This window comes from Myodes glareolus, chromosome 5 (assembly GCF_982192425.1).
Source record: "Myodes glareolus chromosome 5, mMyoGla1.1, whole genome shotgun sequence".
In the NCBI taxonomy this organism is placed as follows: domain Eukaryota; kingdom Metazoa; phylum Chordata; class Mammalia; order Rodentia; family Cricetidae; genus Myodes; species Myodes glareolus.
Window position 1 is genome coordinate 7,276,739 of NC_142030.1, and position 21,865 is coordinate 7,298,603.

Genomic DNA, 21,865 nt, shown 5'->3' on the forward strand with positions numbered 1-21,865 from the left:
ACGGGATCTTCCTCTCCCCTTCATATCCATATATTAATACGATACATATGGATGATCATATCACTGCATAGCTTTTCTTTTCCTGTTGGATACCCTATCATGAGCACCTTCCTGCAACACTTGACAGTTGTAAGTTTGCTGTCAGCTGTTTTCCAAGGGAAGATCCAAGCTGAAGATCGGATGGAGAAACTGAAGGGGTTTTACTTTTTCCAGTAGACAAAGGCCAGATGAATAGGGCAGGAATTCCATGTTCCTGTATTTGGTCTGTCGCACTCATTCCCCTACGATACCGTGTGTACCAGGAATGCACTGGACAGGTACAGACCTGGCCGAACTGTGCAAATCCAGTAACCATGCATTTAGTGAGGCTCATCGCTCGCATCTGCAAATAAGTGAATTCAAATGTAAACCCAAAAGGCGAGGGATAGGGACACGTAGTGACAATACCTAAATTCCGGTGTGAAAATCTACACACGTCTATGGATAACTAACCTCACTTCGCTGTAAGCTTCCTCCCGTGACCACACGCTCATCTTGGTGCTTTCTGTAAACATCATATTGACTTTATACTCCAAGGGGCTCTCTAAATACGAAGAGGCAAGTCTACGTGCAGTATGTAAAATGCATATCTATAAAATATGCATGCACAGAGATTCATTTTAAAAAAATACCTCCCCCGAGGAGGTTTCTCAGAGAAAAGAAAAAAATTTATTCTATCTCCAAGATGAATTATTACTTTGTCTATGTAAGATTAACTGTACAACTATGTCGGGACAAGTAGGGTAATGGAATGTCCTCAGCAGCCAATGGGTTCCCTTCCTGTTGCAAGAATGATCATGTATGGAAGCTCGTTTCATGTGATTAGCACAGAATCCACATTCCCCGGCTCTCTCTTCTTTTGTGGGTGACATTCCAGCTGAAACCAATCAGAGCATCAAAGCATATGTACATTCGAACAGAGAGAGCAAGTACTAAAGAGAAGTTTGGAAAACATACAGATGACCTTAACCCAAATGGTTAAAGAATTGAGAAGGGGGTGTGCATTGTGACTAGCCTCTTGGTTCGCCTCCATCTTCTTCCCTCTGCAAACTGTAAAAGTCAAAGAACCAGGCCCATAAGCACATTTCAACCAGAAGGGTCCTACCTTCTGGTTGGTGTCTAGCTGCTAGCCATGAGTTATTAAAAACTCAGGTTTTAAGAGTATCCAGCCATCAGATTCAGGTACCTACTAACTCACCTTTTCTGGTTTCTATGGAACCTGTCTTGATCCCTGTTTCGATGGCCTCTGGCTGCCCCACCCTCAGGGCCCTCAAACCCAGAACACAGGATTCTGTGCAGATCCACTTACCTTCTTTGAGCATGCCCACTTTGAGACACTTCATGAAGCGGCAGGCCTGGCAGGATTTGCGTCTGCGCTTCGTGATTTCACATTCATTCGTGGCCGGGCAGCTGTATTCTATGTTACCTGCAGTGCACAGTATGAGGGAAAGAGACAGTCAGACTGGCAGGTCAGGAGAGACAGAGGCATCCCAAAGACAAGGTCAACTTTGCCACCTCCGACCCCCAAAGTCATGTGAGTGAGAGTCGTCAGAAATGTAACACATGCCAGGAAGCCGGATATGTTGTTGTAGCCATAAAATACGCCTCGATGGAAGCAGCTTGACATAAATCAGCACTTTCCGAAAGGCTGAGGCAGGAGGATTGCCAGAAAGCCAAAGCAGCTTGGTCTACATAATAAGTTCCAGACCAGCAAGGGCTACACAGTAAGACTATTTCCAAAAAAAACAGGAGGAGACAGATATTAGCCTCTTATGATATTAATCTACTTGAATTATTTTGTATCAGAATATTCTGCAAGACTGCTATACATGTGGGACTAGGGCAGCAAACAATCAGGAAATAGTTGACCCACACAAAGTGCAGTCTTCTAGAATTCCAAAGCAGTCTATGCTTATGAAAACATAAACACCAGAGGTTGGAGAGATGGATCCATGGTTAAGAGCGCTCACTGCTCTTGCTCAGGATACAGGTTTGATGCCCAGCATCCACACAGGACTGCTCACAACTGCCTATAACTCCAGTTCCAGAGGATCTGATGCTTTCTTCTGGGCTCTGCTGATAATACAGACAAGCAGGCACACATAGGCCCACATAAAATAAAATAACTGATCCTCACAACAACAACAACAAACATACAAACAAATGTCACATTTGGATGCCAGTCTACGGAGATGCATGCTTTGGGACAATCTGCTTGTCCTTCCACTGCATAGACTTCTTAGAACTCAGTGATCCTAAGTTTACTGTGGGGCATTTCTGTTAGCACCTGGCATGTAGGGCAGCGACATAACTCTCCTGCTATCCTGGCCAGACATTCTTCCCAGCATGTTCCCTGGTGATGCTGAGAGTGAGGGTGATGGGAATAATGGCTGCCACTGTTGCCACCATCTTCATGGTGCTTGCTACATTATTTGTATAATTCATCCCAAACACCATGGAATTATGATGACAACGAACTATTCAGGTTATAACTATAATAGTGAGCTGTATTGTTTTTAGCTATTTGCAACGATCTGAAATGCAAAGCACATAACGAGAAGATCTAAACTTCCAGCGTTTCTCTGAGACAATGAAGTGTGTAGGGTGTGCTCCAGGCAGCTACAGCCATGTAGAGAAGCTGCCTTGAAAAATAAAGACTGTCTCCACTATCAGCCTCGTCGTAGAGTACTTGAGGTCTCCGGCTACTCCCTAACCCTTTCCCCTCGTGATTAAGTGCATTAGTACCCTAATGAAAATGCATCCTGCTTATTGCCCTCTTGGGAAGGGGGAGGTCATCGCAGCGAATGCATAAATTGTCATAGGAGACGGTCCGGGCATAATTGCAATTTTGCTGTTCCACGCTTGCTGTACTCAGGGTCCATTGAGTCCCCTGAAACATGCGCAGATCCAAGTAATTAGCATAGGAGGCTGCCTGGGACCACAGCATTGATGAAATATTTCAGAGTTAATCACACTTTGTAAACACTGATTTATATTGACTACCTTTCTGTGGACTGATGCCTCCTCATTAAATAGCACATTAGCGCTTTGCAGGATTGTTCTGCGACTCCACCACGCGCCAACTGCTAATTCACCAGGAAGTGGTAACCTAGCCGCTTGGAACTACAGAAAATTGGTTAAGTATGCATGACTTTAAAAAAAAAAGTCTTGAGCATTATAACTTGAGGTAAATTGACTGGCTAAATTAGCATTCTAATTCAAAGCAACTACTTTTAAAATGAGGTTAGATAATAGAAGTGATATTAACTGCATTAGCAAGAATATTCGCCATCACCTTCTTCAGAAATATCACTCAGGGGCTGGCAAGATAGTTCATCTGGAAAAGTGCTGGCTGCAGAAGGCTGGCTGACCGTGTGAGCACAATCCCCAGAACCCACGTGAAGGCAGAAAGGAAGAACCAATTCCACGTCCTTGTCTGCTGCTCTCCACACAGTAGCGCCAGCATTCGCTCTCCTCATATTAATTAAGAAGCAGTCTTAAGAAAAATATTACTCAAGAAAAGAACTGGCAAATTAGGTCAGCAGTAAAAGCTGTATAGACCTGACAACCGGAGTTTCATCTCTGAATAGCATAGTGGAAGGAGACCCCCACACACACACAAATAATAATAATAGTGATGACGATGATGATGGAGACAGGCAATGATAAGGTAAGTGGACACTGGCTTGGTCAAAGCTGAGAATAAAGAGATTTGAAATCTGAGCAGTCTCTTTCAACTGTCCCCGGAATTCTATTCTGCATCTAAAGAATGATGCTGCAGTGTTGTGTGTGTTTCTGGTTTTGCTTTTGGTGTAGTGCTGTGAATAGAACCTGGGACCTTGCAACAGTATACAAGGCTAGCAATGAGCTATCCCCAGCTCTGGTTTTATTTCTTCAATTTTATTCTGAAAAAGTTTCACGAACTTCCCCAGGCTAGCCTAAGCCTTGCACTTGAGCGGCCATCACCCTGGCTGATAGCTAGGAGTTCAGTGTTCAGCTACCAGGTCCTTATATTCTCTATGATTTTCTCTATATTTATTTTAAAGGAAACTAACTCTCTCTTAGAAAGGACTGAATAATTATTTCAAAACCTGGAGAAAATGCTATAAAAAATGTCATTTCCGGCCATTTGCTGTCTTTAAAACTAGTGCGATGTAATACACATGATGTAATACATACATACATATACACACACACATTCCCAGCAAGGCATAAACATCCACCCATGCCTTCAACTCGGTGGCGCAAATGTCTGCCACATGGTTCATGACCACACAAAACTGTGTCTTCTCATCCATCTTTGGAGATGACATCCTCACTCTTCACGGCAGGACACTCTGAACAGGGACTTTGTCAGGCAGGTGCAGGCTCACACCCGGACCTGCACCATCCTCCTGATCACTGGCCTCCACCCTCCTTGCTTTAGTCCGGGATGGATGCCATTTGCATTGTCTCTTCCCCTGACAGCCTTGATCATGTCTCTTCCCCAATTTAAACTAAAAGAGCTAAGCTTGGTGTTCACACCCATACATCCCCGCACTTGGGAAGATAAGGTGCTGGGACTGTCGTGAGTTCCAGGCCTGTGGACCTTGGAATAAGTAATAGAATAAAGAAAAGAAAATTACTTCCCTAGCAAATGAAAGGTATTACATTTGACACTCAGAATTACACATAGGAACACACATGTGGGCACACTCACACAAACATACACACACACACACACACACACACACACACACACTACTGCTGCCCTTCTGAATTAAATCTAAGCTACCCGACTGCTACACACGCTCCTTTCCCAATCTCACTCTCATCTGCTTTTCCAGCAATGTAACAATTATTACCTCACATGAACCTCCAGATGCAGCCAATTTGATTTATTCAGGTTTTGCTGTATGTCCTTCAAGACTCCCCTCTGAGAATGATCTATTTCTGCCCCTCTTTTCTTCTTAAAATTATTTCCAAGGCTCAGTGTTCAACTCCAATTCCATTTCAATCATTTATGAAAACTTCTCAGACCATTCTAGAAGGAAATGACTTCTGGGGATGCCTATCTTTTGAGGACTGTCATCTGATACAGACAGTCATATTTTGTCAGCTCTTTGCATATGCCTGTGAACGACTAGACAGGAAGACAGTGGAGGACAGCAGCCAATTCTTAGGAAGTGTGACTATCTCCAACCAAAGGCTTTGGTGACTCAGGAGGAGAGGGAAGTCAGGTTGATGGTGGTGGCCTGTGCTCGTAACCCCAGAACTAGAGCGGTAGAGACAGGAAGATGTCTGAAGCTCACTGTGGCCTAGTTAGCAAGCCACAGGTCAGTGATAAACTTGCCTCTAAAGAAGAAAAAATACACAGTTTCTGAAGATCTATTCTCAGTGTTGACCTCTGTCCTCCATGGGAACTACACATGTACACACACACACACACACACACACACACACACACACATACACACACACATGCATACATGCACCTGTGCTCACAGAGATTCCACTCAGGAAAGTCAATGACGTCACACAGGGAAAACTGTCTGAGCTGCGCTGTGAAGCAAGGGAGTCTTCCCAGCACCACAGGGAATGAAAGTCTTTATAAGAACTGCCCACAATGGAGCCAGGGGCGCAGCTCCACGGGAACAATGCTTACTTAGTATGTGGGAACCCTGGGTTCAGCTCTACCACCACTTAAAAAGCCAGTTTCAAACCTGGAGGTGGAAGCAAGAGGATGAGGTTCAAGATCAGGCTGGGAAGCAATGAACCTTTATTAAAAATATTCCTTGTTCACAAAGCAGTCCTACATGTTTACATCATTATATATAATGATATATAATATATATATTACATATATATGTATATTACAATGCATATATAATATATATTCAATTTAGGTGTACAGAAGCTGTTTACAATGGATTGGGTATCCTTGTGAACACTCTGTCTTAAAGAAGTCTCAATACACAAAGATGATAACCTTGATCTCACTAAAAAAAAAAACTCTGGTTTATATTTGGAAAACAAATCAGCATCACTCTAAATAAGTTATGCGCTAGAGGGAAGCCTAATTTTCAAGGCCTCCCATCGAGTTCCTCACAACACTGTTGTCATCTGTGGTCACCCAGCCATCAGCATCTTTGATCGGAGTTGTAGGCTCCTGAGACTTTAGCCTTCAAATGCCTTGCCTGTTGCTTTCAGGAGTCAATTAAAGGGAGGCACTTTATATTTGAAACCCACCACCCAAGCACCTGGATAACAATGTAGCAGACTCTTTGGTAAAGGTTCAAAGACTTTCTTCCCACTGGACCACTGCCTCTCTATGGGACACTTGTTTTCCTCCAAGTCACTAAAAGAAGAAACTAGACCAAAATAAATAAATAAATAAATAAATAAATAAATAAATAAATAAATAAATAAATAAATAAATAACAAAAATGTTTTAAATCTCCAATATATTTCGGTACCGGGACCATTTATTTTGGATAAAAGCAGCCAGGGCCCAGCAGAAGGTACGTTTTCCCAGCCCTGCATTCTCATTGAAGACCAAGTTTTCAGAGATTATGGCTCACGGTTTTCTGGGACACATTTGTTAGATGTGTTAGTCAGCTCCTGAAGCCATGGCTGGAATGTTCCTGGTCTGGCCAATAGCTGGAGAAATGTGCTCTGTTGCAGAAGGTAGAGGGCCCACATGGAAGCGTGGGGTGCAAAAACCAGGCTGACCGGAGCGATAGAGCAATTGCTTTTCAGACTCTTGTACAATTAGTTTGCAGGCAATATAATTTTCTCACTTACTGCTTAACAGAATCTTGCAGCTCTCTGGTGGATGGAATAACAGGGTGTGTGTGGGACTCCCGCCTAGAGGGCCAGAGGATCATTTGAAGATTCCTCTCAGTCACTTTGGCAGTGAAAGGCCAAATGATGGAGACTAGTATGGCATCTCAAAATAGAAATATATGTCAAGCCTGTGCTCTGATTCACATCCCCGCACAGGGCAGCCACGCCCTTGCTCTTAGAAGACCTATGCTAGCCCTTGATTTCAATCACCCTCCAGTCATCAAGGCAGAGCCGATTCCAGTGCCACTGTCTGTTCCCCTACTTGTCATATGTTTACTAACAAAACCAAATGGCTGTGTGTGACCCAGAGGGCACTACAAGTGGGGGTTTAGACCATTGTTCTGCAATATTAAGTGGTTTTAAAAACAATGAACTTTGCTTTGGTTCCCAATTACTGAGACAGCATTAAAGCCACGAGGCAATAATCTATAATAGTCTTGTTTTAAATACCCTAAAACCAGAAAAAGATAGGGAGGGAAACCCCTTGTGGTGTGATAGCCAAGTTTGTTCTGTTTGTTTGTTTGTTTGTGTTTTGTTTTGTTTTCATTTCTAACACAATGGGACTTTGTTTGCTTTTCTTGTTCTTGTTCTTCTCCTCCTTCTTCTCCTCCTCCTTCTCCTTCTTCATCTCCTGCTTGAAGTTTTCTTTTTGCTCCTAGGTGTTTTCATCTTTTCCCACATAAAATAGGAAATGCCACCACTACCATCTATAGCTGAGCTTAGACAATATGAGCTCCTTATTATCTGTCTGCAACCTGTTATATGTCACAATTGCATCAGTGTACATGGAAGTTTGGGGAAGCACTGATGTGTATGCACACATGTGTGGGGTGGACAAAGGAGGACATGGCCATCGGTCCTCTTATCACTCTCAGCTGTACTTCTTTGAGACGGGGACCTCACTGGATCTGGGTCTCACTGTTTCTTTTCAGCTAAGCTGGCTAGCCAGCAAGCTCCAGGGACTCTCTTGATGCAGAAGACCAGGGTTCCCAGGACTGAGTTAAGGGTTCTGATGCTGACAGCCTCATCCGATGCTCACCTTTCAGGTGAACTGCCCCTCCGTCCCAGCTGTGCACCCCTTTGCTTGCCCAGCTGTATCTATGAACTGCCCCTCTACCCCAGCTATACATTACATTAGGACAGAGACATCCTGGGGCTGTGCACAGTGAAGTCATAGACCATAGAGAGCATTCATTATTAAATTATTTTCAAGACATCATCTTAATATGTGGCCTGGTTGACCCTGGGCTCAGGTGAACCTTTTACTTCACTGTCCTAAGTAATTAGCCTTCAAGGAGCATCTCATAGTAGCTACACCATCCACTGACTTTTTAGGGATTCTGTTCTCACTGTCCCACTGCAGAGTCTATGATCCAACTCTTTATAAAAAAAAAATTAAGAGTAAGAAAAGAGAAAAGAAATAAAGAAAAAAAGGAAAGTTCATATTCAGAAAGAAAAGAAACCCTCCTTTCTACCTCATGAGGAAACCAGCCAATACATGCCCACACAGATGTATGTTATAAATGTATGTGTCCACATGGATGTGTGTTAGAATTGTATGTGTCTACATGAATGTATGTTAGAATTGTATGTGTCTACATGAATGTATGTTAGAAATGCATTTGTCTACATGGATGTATATTAGAAATGTACATGTGTACATGGATGTATGTTAGAAATGTATTGTCTACATGGATGTATGTCAGAAATGTACATGTGGGGAGAACATTTAGAAAAGTGAACGCAAAGGGTCAAGTTTGCAAAGATCAGATCCTTGCTAATGAGGTCGCATGCTGAGTGTATTACTGGTAAGTTCTCTTCAAAGAGACACTACTCTCCGGTTGTTTCACCCCTGTCATATTGCAGTCCGGAGAGGGATGGCTCCACACTAATTTGTCCCCTTTACAAGACATCCTGACATCCAACCCAGTGATTTCTACAGGCATTTCTGAAAATCCAGGTGCCAACATGAAGGGCAGCAACCACAAGCACTACTGGTGCCAGCTACCCTTGGATGTGCTCACTGGAACACCTACAGCGCTGATGGACGCTTTAAGCCCAGGAGACTAGAAGACACACCGGAATCAGCTCACAGGTGCCAGAGGCAGGTTTTGAACTCAGAAAGCTTTGCCCCAAGCCTGCACTCTTAAGTACAAGGCAATTCTGCTTAACTCTAATCTTTTCAAACTCATTACTGACTGTCATTCAAAGTAGAAAAATGCATTGTACATGCCCTCTCCTCCGAGCAGTTTCTTTGTGTAGCTCTTGTTGTTGCTACAGTTGTTGGACAGAGAGAGCCTTTTGAAGCCTGACACAGGACCCCGGGAATGAGAGGGTGAGGGTGGATCCTGGCATTGTCTTTTGCTGTTGTCAGCCTTATGGGACCTGGGCAGCTGTGGGGTAGGATAGGGTTGCTCTGAGAGAGTGAAATCTCTCAGCACCTCAGGAAGAAATCCTTCATCTAGTCTCATTGCCACTGTGGTCTGTGGCCAGTTTAATTCCACAGAAACCAAACAGGGCATGTCACCAAAGCAACGGGTATCGTGTTGTACACAAAGCATTTTGAAGATCCCAGAATAATGCTATTGTTCACAAAGGGGAAGAAAGGACTCCACGATCACCAGGGCAGGCTCTAAAATACATCTGACAGGCTGTGATAAATGTCTACTAAAAATGTATTTGTTGCAGATACCTCCGGTGCACACACCTGGTATCCCAGCACTTTGGAGACTGAGGCAGGGGGATCTTGAGTTTGAGGCTAGAGTAGGCTACACAGTAAGATGCTGTCTCAAAAATCAAAATGAAACAAAACCCAGGGCCTTCCATTTGCTGGGTAAGTAATCTCCCAGTGGTCTTCCCCTCACCCTTACCCCAGTATTTAAGTTTCTATAAGGCTAAGAATGAAGTCACAGAAGTCCTGATAGAAGGGTCACCTCTGCCACAAGAAAGATGTCACACCAGAGCTGTCCACAACTCCAAAGCTGCTGTGTGCCATATTCAACATCATCTTTTCTCTTTTTGCAAACTATAAGCAAGTAGACATATCAGCTTCTACAACAGGTGAGTTGAAAAGAAAGGATGGGCTAGCAAGATAGATCAGTGGTCAAAGAGCTCGCTGTGCAAGCGTGAGGAACTAACTCCACATTCTAAGTAATTCACTTTTAAAAAGCCAGGCACAGAGGCAGCTTCCTACAATTCCAGTGCTGGGGAGGTGGGTGTAGGACCATCCATCAGAAAGCTCCAGGTCCAGTGACAGAAGAGATGACAAAGGTACAGGATATGACCTCTGCCTGCACACATGTGTAAGTTGTGTGTGTGCCCTCGTGTCTCTCACTCCTCTCTGGCCTTCCTCAAATGGAAACTAAGCGAAGAGGAAATACAGAGTGGTCATCGGGACCCAACATGGGACATGTCCACATTCGCTGGGAAAGGATGCTCAGAAGCTAGCCAAAGGCTGAGGGTGTAGCTCAATTGGTAGAGTGCTTACTTAGCCTGGGGGCCATCCTAACACGGGATAAAAACAGGCCTAGTGGGCAGTGAAGGCCAGAGGACCAGAAGTTCAGAGATTATCCTTCAGTCACACACTGAGTTCAAGGTCAGCCTGGCTACAGGAGTATTCTTCAGAGACTGCCTTACAGAAGTGTGCTAATGTGTGCTTATCTCTATAAATGAGCTAGAAAAGCCAAAGGGAAGACAGGACTTGAGGTCACAGAATGTAACAGTGTTCTTTTGTAGTAAGAATTGAAAGTTCTCCTCCTTCTGAAAAATATTCATTGTTATGAAACAAGAAAGAGAAAAGACACCAGTTCTGAGCTGCTGGCTACTGTGGTTGAGAAGTTTAAATGAATAGACTGTCATTCTCACATCAGAGCCGGGGGAGACAGCCACCTAGTTGTCTCAGTGGGTAAGGAGATTGCTGCCAAGCCTGGAGACCTGAGTTTCATCCCCAGGAACCCACATGTTGGAGAGAAATGACTCATAAAGTTGTCTACTGCCCTCTATAAATGTACTGAAGCTTACATGCACGCACACCCCCCACCCCCCTCCCACACACACACACACAGAGAGAGAGAGAGACAGAGACAGAGAGAGAGAGAGAGAGAGAGAGAGAGAGAGAGAGAGAGAGAGAGTCACACACACATACATACCAATAAATAAATAAATATCATCCAACAAATAAAACACCCATGAGAGCCAGGTCTGGGGCCTTATACCTGCAATCTTAGCCCTGGAGAGGCTGAGGCAGTGGGATAGCTCCAAGTTCCAGGTCCCCCTGGACTACAGAAGAAGACCTGGTCTCAAATACCAAACTGAAAGCAAAACCAACCTCTCCCCGTGAGACTGGAGAAGGAGCCTGTGACACACAGGACACAAGAACAGATATTATCATGGTCAGTCTGGGACCAGTCGAGCTAGGTGTGGGCATGAGGGGCAGCAGGTGAAGGCGCAGGGGTCAGAGAGAGAAAACCAGGTGGTGACGCGGCACAGTTGAGCTCTCCAGCTTTAAACTTAAGGGATTTCTGAAATGAGTGATAAAACCCTAGGCATTGTTAAGCCTTAAGCCTGTCTCCTTTGTAAAAACCCTTAATATTATCTAATCATAACTTTTGTACTCTTCTTAATTCCCTACTTTCGTTTTATTTTAACAACTTAATGGGGAGAAAATGTTCACAGACTACAATCTCTTCAGAAAAAATGTAGGCTAAAATTACAAAAACTTCAAAGAACTTTAACATGTCCAAGGCAGAGTCATGACTGTGCGTTCTGATTCCCCAAGACCCGATTGCTCCCAACACTTCAGTTATTATATCTAGAAGAGAATATTGTGATGGCAAACCCTACACTCCTGGGATGATAAAGAATTAAGATTATGAGAAGCATTAAAACAACATGGCACATGGCAAAAACTAATATGTTCAGCATCAGCTCTGGACACGTGGCTCCAGGGAAGAGCACATTCTATTCTTGCGGAGGACCTGACTAGGTTCCAGGAAGCCATGTCAGGCAGCTCATAACCACCTGAAAGTTACTATTATTCCAAAGCCATAAATTCTCCTTCAATAACCAGTATAAAAACAACGTATAGAACTTAGAAAACTGAACAAATGATATAGACTCTCTAGTTATGTAATTGCCTGTGAGTAAATACAAAGAGGTAAAAGATTAAACAAACACACGACAACAAAAGAACCTTTAAATTTGGGCACGCGCGCAATTCCTCAATCAAAAATGTTTAAACACTCACTTCAAAGCTATTAGGGAAGCCAATAAAATCGAAGAAGAAATGACAAGTGCTTGTGAGGATGTGTGTGTGAGTGGGGATGCGAGGTCATAAAGTGGCGTGGAACACAGTAAAATATCCCTCAAAAACTACAAAAACCGGTTATGGGCCATTCCATTCCTTGATACATATTCACACAGACTACAAGTACATTCTGGGACTGGGATTGAATACAGAGTCTTACATATGTCAGGTGATCTATAGCTAAGCTGCATCCTCCATCTTGACACAGTACCTGGTAATTTGCCCAGGTGACTTTGAAGAAGCTGCCCTGAACATTTGGATTTTCTGGTCTAACCTTCCATCAGAAAATGGCATCTTGTGTAGATAGGCACCCAACGGTACACCCATTATTTAAGCATCCCGAAGGTAGATATATGTTAAATGTCTATCAAGAGATGAATGGATTAAAAAATGACAGCTATATACACACAATGGAATATTACTCAGTTTTCTAAAGGAAGTTCTGGAATAAACCACATGTCATGGATGGACCTTGAGGATATCAAAATTAGTGTGAGTCACAACAAAAGCTAAACACTAAGACTTGGGATTTAGCAGAGGGATGGCATACTTGTCTACCAACTTCATGGTCCTGAGCTTCATCCCCTGGCACCAGAAGAAAATACTGCATGGTCCTCCTTGTTCTGTGTCTAGGCATGCCCACTCATAGAAACAAAAAGACGAATGAACCCAGGGCTGGTGGCAGGTGGGCAAAAGAGCTACATCAAGGCCACAGAGTGTGAGGGTCAAAAGTCGAAACTCTAAAGATCTCTTACTTGGTCATGTGAACACAGTTGACACAAGTGCCTAAGGTTCCAAATTTGTGTTTTTTACCATAATGAAGTTATGTTTTAATATCATATTTACTGTTTATAATATTAGAGATTGAGGGTAGACTCGTGGAAGACATGAATGTCCAAGGGCCTGGCTTCAATATCCAGCACCAAGTACACAAATGTCCATGGATAGATTTCAGCTGTAACTGCCAAAATTCTCCACCAGAATCCTTCACCAAATTTTGCTTTTAGGCGAAATTTCTGAATGCTGTTAGCGAGCTCCAGGACAAGGACTCTTGGTTTCCCATGGTAGTGATGAAAGGGGATTGATTCAGTTCATAAGAAGGTGATTATTAACCTTTAGTTCCTAAGATGATATCTAAGTTTATTAAGTAATAAATTAGAAAAATGTACCATGACTCTGGCATTCACCATGAAGAGGAAACAACCCTGCCCTGTACCTCAAAATTTGTCCATTTCCAACTGATTGATTGATTAATCTATTGATCGACTGTGCTCAGGATAGAACTCATGGCCTCATTTTTAGGAGGCAAGGGCTCTACCACAGAGCCATGCCAGCATCCCTGCACTTTGGCTTCTGAAAGTGTGTGTTTGCCTCTTCTGAGTCAGGAGAATCAGGTTAACCCACAACTTCCTCATTAATCATCAAAATGTCACCAACACCAGCAGGGGCTCTGGACAACCCTACTCTCAGGACTTCTTTGTGCTTCCCTGGGTCCTACAGGTGGACATTCTCACCTATTACAACCCCATTTATCTAGGGCTAATTTTGGCTTCGTTGGAGGAAGAGAATTATATAAAAACAAGCATTTTCAAAGCCACAGAGTATAAAGTTTTATTCATACCACTTTACCCTACAGCACTGAATGTGTGTGGAGGCTGTTCCTACTAAGGTCTAATTTGTCAAGACTAATCAAGCATGGTAAAGTGGGACAAAGATGGCACTGCACGTTCAAAGCAAATCTTTGTCTCGGAAACAAAGAACAACAGAAATTCTGGAGATCATGTGCCTAGAAGCCTCTCAGCAGGCTGAGAGTTGAGACAGGAGGATTTCTCCAAGTTCAAAACAAGGCTAGATTTTGTCTCTAAGAAACTGAGGTTAATACATCCTTAAAAGACTTGGCTTCTAGTCAAGGGAGGGTGAGAAGCAAAGTCACCACCAGGTCAACAAAGGTACCAGTTCTTTTGTTCGAGTTTATCTTGTAATCAAAGAATATCCTCCAACCTCTTCATCAGTCAAAAGACAACGTTGGCTATAGTGTCAGGTGCTGAGGGAAAGGCCAGTGAACTGTAGGCAAAACATCAGATACACCTCACTTGCTGAGAGGTTCCAACATCAGGAAAAACATTCTACTCTGCAAAACAGCCAGGAATTGAAGTGACCCACAAAGTTCCTGAGACTTGGAAGACCCAACAAAAACCTCTTAGCGCTCTGGAATGCTCAGATGGTACATTGTACCAGCAGAAGTCCTGGGAATCTTTGGAATAAAAAAGGCAGGGGGAGTGGCCTTCTTTCAGTGAGAGAGTGCCTCAGAAGCAGGGGTGCATGAGGAGACAGGATACAGATCACTAGGGGAAGAAGCAGGGGTGCATGAGGAGACAGGATACAGATCACTAGGGGAAGAAGCAGGGGTGCATGAGGAGACAGGATACAGATCACTAGGGGAAGAAGCAGGCTTCCAGCTAGCCCTAGTCCCAGGACTTGATCTCAGTTTCTAAACAGAGATTCAGTTAAAGAGGTTCACACAAAAGAATGAGGGAGGCTTGAGCAGTCTGACTGCACACTGAGTCTGCACACTGAGGCAGGGCCTGGAGGGACAGCTCAGAGGCTGAGAACACTTGCTGCTCTTACGGAGGACCTGGGTGTAATTCCCAGAACCCATATGCATATGTAAAGATAATTTATTATAAATGACAGCTTTAATTTTCTAGGTTCTAGAACATAGACCCTGTTTCAAAGGCAGTAACAGAGAGAGAGGGTGTTCACTTACCAATATTAGAGTTGATTTATAATACAAAATCTGAAGTATGCTTATAGATATGACTACAAAGTTTATTATTTTTTTAGTTATAGCTCTTGCAATTGCGTCATTGCAATGACAGTACAGTATCTTTGCTTTGGAGACAGTGTCTGGCCTGGTAATGGCTTCACAGATGAGGAACTTCTGATCCTCCAGTGCCTACCTTCACAGAGCCGACATTCCATGCATGTGCCACCATGCCCGGCTTTTATCTGGTGCTGGAACCCAGGGCGTCTGAGTGCCAACTGAGTCAGATCACCAGACCTTTGCATAATTGTTCATGTTAGTGCTGGGGATGGGAGGTAGGGCTTTGACTAAGCAGGGAACTGTTTACCACAGAAAAATATACATGCTTACCCTCTCTCTGGGGTATTTAAAAATAAAATTAAATTAAAAACAATGCATGTGATATAATATGCTGTGCTCTTGCTTCTTCCCAAGCACTTTCAGGAGTCACAAAGGTGGAATGTAGGACCAGATGCTCTGCACATATATTACTCAAAAAGTTATTTCTGTTTGCTTAATTTGTCAGTGAATTCAGCTAGGCATTTAAACATGGTTCTTGCAGCTGGGAGTGTAGCTCATCCTACCACATGGGCCCCGAAGGGCCAAAACCCCTGGGTTCAGTCCTCGACACCACAGAATGGAACAAACCAGCGCATGCTTCACTGCTGATTGTCACAACTTCCCTCACACAGCGGAGTTCTTATCTACTAACTCCCAAGTGGAGCAGCCACTCTAAACGCCAGACATCAAATGACACACACGTTCAAGTGGCTTTCAAAAATACAGTATGTGTGCCATGTTCCCAAAATACACATAAATAACACTAGACGCTCTTGCGGTTGGAATGGGATGTTTCTCTCTTAAAAGCAAAGAGGCTAAAATGTAGTGAGCATCATTGAGTTTATGCATTCCAGTCCTAGATCAAAGACAGACCATGTATGGGGCACAGCGCTATTGTCATCCGGACACTCCGGGAATGAGGCAGGAGAACTGAGAGTTCAAGGCCAACCTCAGTTACACAGTGGGAAGATTGCATAGGCAATTTAATCTGTGAGAATAATCACTTTGATATTATATAATCCAAAAAGCCAACATTTTAAATTAACCATTAATTACTTTATCTCAATTTCCAAAGATTCTGCTTCATGCTCTATTAGCTAATATACATACATATGTTTACATGTAACTATACTCATATATGTGAAGATACACCACCATATATGTGTACATCTAGTCACATATATATGTATATATGCACATACATATATGGGTATATATTCATGTATATGCAAACATACACATGTGTACATACATACACAGATATATACATGTGTGTATGCATATGTATGTACACAATGCATATACTTATGTGCACATACATATGTGTATAGACACATATGTATGAACATAAATGTGCACATGTATATATACATGTATTTTTGTACCTATGAACACATATATACATGTGCACACATACATATACACATATGCGCACAGACACTTATATCATAATGCTCACAGGTGAATAGTACACACAGGGTTAAAATAGTAAGAAAACAAACACATAAACAGTAAAGATATTAGAATATTCTGATTCTTGAGAAAGTAAAGATGTTCACAAAGCTGGGGTGACAATTAAAAAACTATCAATGTTGTGAACTTACTTAATTTTTGAACATCCGCTTAAATAAAGGACACATACATCAGCTGCCTAGGAACCCTGTAGCATGAGCCTGACTGCTCAATATGCCTACAGAGTTACCAACAGAGTTTGAGCATAGGCAGAATTTAGCCTAACTACAGCCAGGAAGTCCAATGGAACCTGCCCTTATATTCTTAAGACCCAAGCTTGGAGTACTTTTCGATTTTTAAACAGTTCAATAAATGCAACAAAGCAAGCAGCGCAGAACAGAGAAGGTATGCTGCCCTCATACTCTCAGGTGGCTAACATCCTAAGAAATTCAGGTTCTACTGTCTGGTCCTTTCATGTGCAAGTCTGCTGACCAGTGACCTTCAACCATCCAAGCAACATCACAGTTTCCCTGACTGTCTGGGCAATCCTTGGGAAGTTAAGCCCTACCTGCTGCCTCTCTAAATCAAAAGACAGACGTGAACAACACTGTCTTCAGGACGTTCATGCATGCAAAACCTCTCCACTCACAGAGTGGTAGTATTCTTACTACAAAAATAAACACTGGACCAGCAAGGGATAATGTAGGCATAGGATCACATCTGTAATTTAGAATTTGCAACATTAATGCATTTCAAAACAGATTAGCCAGAATTAGCATCAAATGCAAGAAAAAGCAGAAAAGTCAATTAAACTTACCACAAAAACTAGTTCAAGTTCTAAGTCAAAGCGACTGAATTACAGACAGCAATTCTTTTGAAAATATTATTTCTGTTCTCAATTCTGCCTCCGAGCTGATAATCACAGAGATTCATCAAGTTAACTCAGACATCTCTGTATTATTTTGGATTTTAATTATAGAACATAGTTGAGCTTTTAAGTTGACGTTTACTATAAAGTTCTATAATTATTTTTTCCATGAACTATTTAAGCAGGAGATATGTCAGCACACCCCTTTAGAGGCTCATGAGATGTATTCTCTCAATGAGTGAGTTCTTTTTTTCTTGACTGCTGTAAATGGTCTGGTCTAACACTGATTGCACATGGTGGTTAAAAAAAAGGATACATTTCTCAAAGACCCTCCAGGACCACAAGACCTGCTTCCACAAAGAGTTTCACAAAATAATTCACAGCACAGGGGAAGTTGATAGCACCAGACACGGCCTAGGTGCCATTCCTCTCAGCAAAAGCCCTCAGGCCAGCATTTAACCTTCCTGCTTAGGGATTCTAAGTTGGGATTCTGTCAGTGCACTTTGTACCTGAGGCCATGGACATTGGAGAACGACCCTTTTATAAGGAGGCTGTAAAGGCATCACGGAGGCATCATGGAATGCTCTATCGCCCAGATCCTGAGTGCCTGGGACCCCCAATTGCCTGGCTAGATGCTGTAAGCCCAGCCCAAGTCTGAGCAAGCTCTCTGTTAAATCCATCTTTTAGAAGTGGAACAGGACCAAAGGTCACAGCTGGTCCAAAGGTCATAACAGTACTGTTATGAGATCTGTGAGGGGTGTCTGGGGCAGTTGTTTGGAGGGGGTTATTGGCTTGGAAATATTGAGAAGAGATCAAGATAAGGTGAGACGGGGTGAGAAGGGAAAGCAGCTGAGCTGTAGGCTACTGCTATGTGCATCTTCCACTGCTTCTTCGGGACACAAACCTTCCAGGAGTTTCAAAACGAAAAGTTCAGAATGGAAGTGTGTTTGGTCCAATAAGAAAACAGAACATTTTTATTCTGTAGTAAACTCTGACGTGACTTTCTCATAGTTATACATATGGTATGCCATTTCTTTGGTTCTTGCTGGTATGATCAGAACATTTGGACAGGTACTGGACCAGGCAGAGTTGAAGTATTTTGGGACAGTAGATATGTCTGAGGGACTGTGTTCTATATAATTGGATTCATTGTTGTTTAAAGCTATTTAAAAATCTATAAGTTCAAAGTACTGTCTCAGGTTCGAGTGTTCAAATTAAAATCTGTCCCAACAGCACTCTATGTCCTTGCAGCCTTTAGACCCCACACCGATGCCTTTTTGGGTATGTGCTTTTGTTTTCTACCACAAAGTGATTTATTTTTGAGGTATGGAAGATAAAAGGCAGGGCCTTATGCATGCCAGGCAAGTGCACTGTTACTCTTGTCATTCTGAGCACTTTCCTTCCTGACAGGGTGCCACTACGCAGCCCAAGCTAGTCTTGAACACACATGCTTTCCTCTCCGCTTCACCAGGGCCTGGGACTGCAAGCATGGACCACATGCTCAGTGGGAAATGCAATGTTTAATGCAAGTCCCAAGATTTTGGTTTCTTTGTTTAGCTTTTTCCTATTTTTTTGCGCGTGCGTGTGTCTGTGTGTGTGTGTAGAAAATGAACCTCCATTGCCAGGTACTAGCATTACACATGCTAGGTAAACCTCTACCACTTGACCACTGAGCATCATCTGCTCCGAATCCTATATTCTTAAACATATAATTTTCTGTTTTGAAATGGGGGCGTTGTGCATAAGACCAATTTTCTTCATTCTAATGCTGGAATAAAAGCTGTAACGACCTAGTGTTTTCTGTTAAATGTATTGATATATTTTGTGAATGTTTTCCTTTTCGGGGGAAAAATCCAAAGAAAATTGTGAGGGACAAGGAGAAGAAAAGACAAAAACTTTCCCCATTTATGTATGAATTACAAGCAAAAGTAGAATTCAAAAAAGACAGACAAAAACAAGAGTGATGGTGTCATTCCTCCCAAACCAATAACAATGGAAACATGGTAGCCGCTGAGATCCTATCAGTTGTTAGGGTTACATTTGACAGAAATGTCAAAGTCCTTGCAAGCATCTTAACAACTGGGGGTGTGGCCAAGTGGAGATCATGGGTTTAGCATACACAAGGCCCTGATTCCTTTCCCAGCTCCCCAGGAAACCAAGCAAAAAGCCCTCAAAAAACAAAGCCTGGACTCTTGCCCACTTCTGACCTTATCCAGTAGTTCCTTGGAAATAATTAATAAGTAGAATATGCCTTTCTAATTGGCATTCAGTGAAATCCATAATTAATTGCCTTTTCAAGAGTAAAATATCATAGTCGGCTTTGAAAGAACAATACTCAATATTTTTGTCAAAGCTTTCCTTGATCTACATTTAGTTCCAAATGTAAGAATTATTTGATCTACCTTTTTGCTCCTATTGTATTTTTCTTTAAGATGGGTTCTTACCATGACGGTCAGGCTGCCTTCAAATTTACAGCTTCCTGCCTCAGCCTTCCCAAATGCTGGAACTGTAGGTAGGGAGTACCATGTCTAGTTTTTTTTTTTATTTTTGTCCAACTTTTTAAAATATATGCTCACTTTAAGATTTTTAATTCATTTTATTTTCAATTCTAGAGTTGGACTACATTTTATTCCACAAAACAGGCTATGTTTCCTTGTCCATTCTTTCAAACTCCTATTTATTGCACATCAGTAAACAAATAAATCCACCAAATAAGTCATTGTAGTAAGAAGAAAGATCCTTAAGAGTCACTACTGCCCACAGATTAGCCTTTGGCTACACATGTCCCTTAGGAAGGCACAGAGACCAGAACCAGTCCCGGGTGAGGCCAAAGTCACACTTACATAATGTCCTGGCCATCGGGGCTGTGAGACAGAAGTAGGCAGACCCGGTACTCAAGGGGAGTTATGTAATCTCGGCTCATTCCCTGAAGAGTTCCCAGGGAGCGGAGGGAAAAACTACTACCTGTCAAGGAGAATTTGCTTCGATGCTGTCCTGAGTCCCAAGAGCCACCCTCTACCCTCCTCTGAGGAACACAGACACACGCAGCTGCCATACGGATGGGCTACTTCGACATCTTTGGAGTTCAGACACCACTGTTTGGCCACCAAGAGGTGAGCCCGTTCCAATCCTCCTTACGATTACCGCCCTAATTATTACATTATACTTTCACAATTTAATCCCTTTATTTGCCTCACTGCCTTTTTGGGGGCTAAGTGAACAGCACAGTGTGAACCCTGAGGATGCAGCTAGCAGGGTACCCTTACGGAGTGTGCCGCAGCTGCCACCTCCAAGCACAGCCAGGTGGGCAAGACCAGAGTGCTAATCGGGACAGTGACATCTCTGTCTCATGCTCAAAATCCTTGAAACTCACTCTCTCCAGTGCGGAGGAAAATCCAGCACTCTGCACCTATGCCAAGAATCATCCTGCGCCTGGCTCTGCTGAGCTTTGAGTACCGGCCGGCATCCTAAAAGATAATCACACCCAGAACACGGATGGCTCTAGGCCAGTAGTTGCTCAGTCAATAACTATTCTGTTCGCATCAAAGTAATAATCTGTGTTTCTTTAAATAAAAAAAAAATCAAAAACAAAAGAAAACAACTATTATTACTTTTCCTCTGACATATTCTGTCTCAACAAAATAAGCCAAACAATAGATATAAATCCTCTTTGCTACTCTAAGATGCTGATGTCCCCCCACCAAATGCAAGAGACTTGTAAAGGAAGAATTCATCTCAACCCACAAGCTTGAGGAGCAGAATTTGCAAAGGATATTGAGAGTATGAAAGAAACTGTAGCCAGCACACCGCCTGGACCACGCCAGCTATGGAAAAATCTGTCAGTAAATGGTACTGGTTTTTACCGGGAGCGTCCACTGCTTTTATCAGCCTAAACTGCATTTTTCCCTTCATCCCCAAACATTTATCTTCATGCCAGACCAAAGGCTATATAAATTTAGCAAAAATTACTAACAAATTGAATTTCATATACTCTGAAACCCAAGGATTATAGTAATATTGGCCAATGGTTGCTAAAACAAATCAGAGATTTGAGGCATTTTCATTGATAAATTTTGCCATTATCAGTTAATAGGATGAAGATATACTTTGTTCAAATGCCGCAATGAACACCCTTATATATTTTGTTGCTGTTGTTCCTGGTGGTGGTTAATGGAACTGGACCCAGGGACTTGTCCATGCTAAGTCCATGCTAGGTCACTGAGCTACATCTTCAACCTCTACATGTGACTTTGTATTACATCTGTTCTTAAGCATTGTACCAAGTATGGGTGTTTGAAAAAAAAAGATTCAAGGGTTGGAGGATTTTAAAAAGAAAAAATAAAGCATGGTCTTCTGATCCAGAAAGTGGAAAGCAGCACTGTGAGAGGTTAATGACTGCATGAATACCGTATATGAACTTGGGTGTGTATTTCACCTCAAACCACAAGAGCCTATGGAGATGTCTGCTCTATTATGTAAGAGCTATGATGTCTTGAACAGTGTATGTTTATTT

The 21,865-nt window shown here is 42.6% G+C and overlaps 1 protein-coding gene across 17 annotated transcripts in view; it reads right to left on the reverse strand.

Moving 5' to 3' along the window:
* Window positions 1–21,865, reverse strand: part of Esrrg (estrogen related receptor gamma) — a 613,673-nt gene that overhangs the window by 149,585 nt on the left and 442,223 nt on the right. For all 17 annotated transcript variants that reach the window (XM_085687546.2, XM_085687547.2, XM_085687553.2 and 14 more), the window contains one exon: window positions 1,349–1,465. In XM_085687546.2, the coding sequence (XP_085543672.1) occupies window positions 1,349–1,465 (117 nt within the window). The remainder of the gene's footprint in view (window positions 1–1,348; window positions 1,466–21,865) is intronic.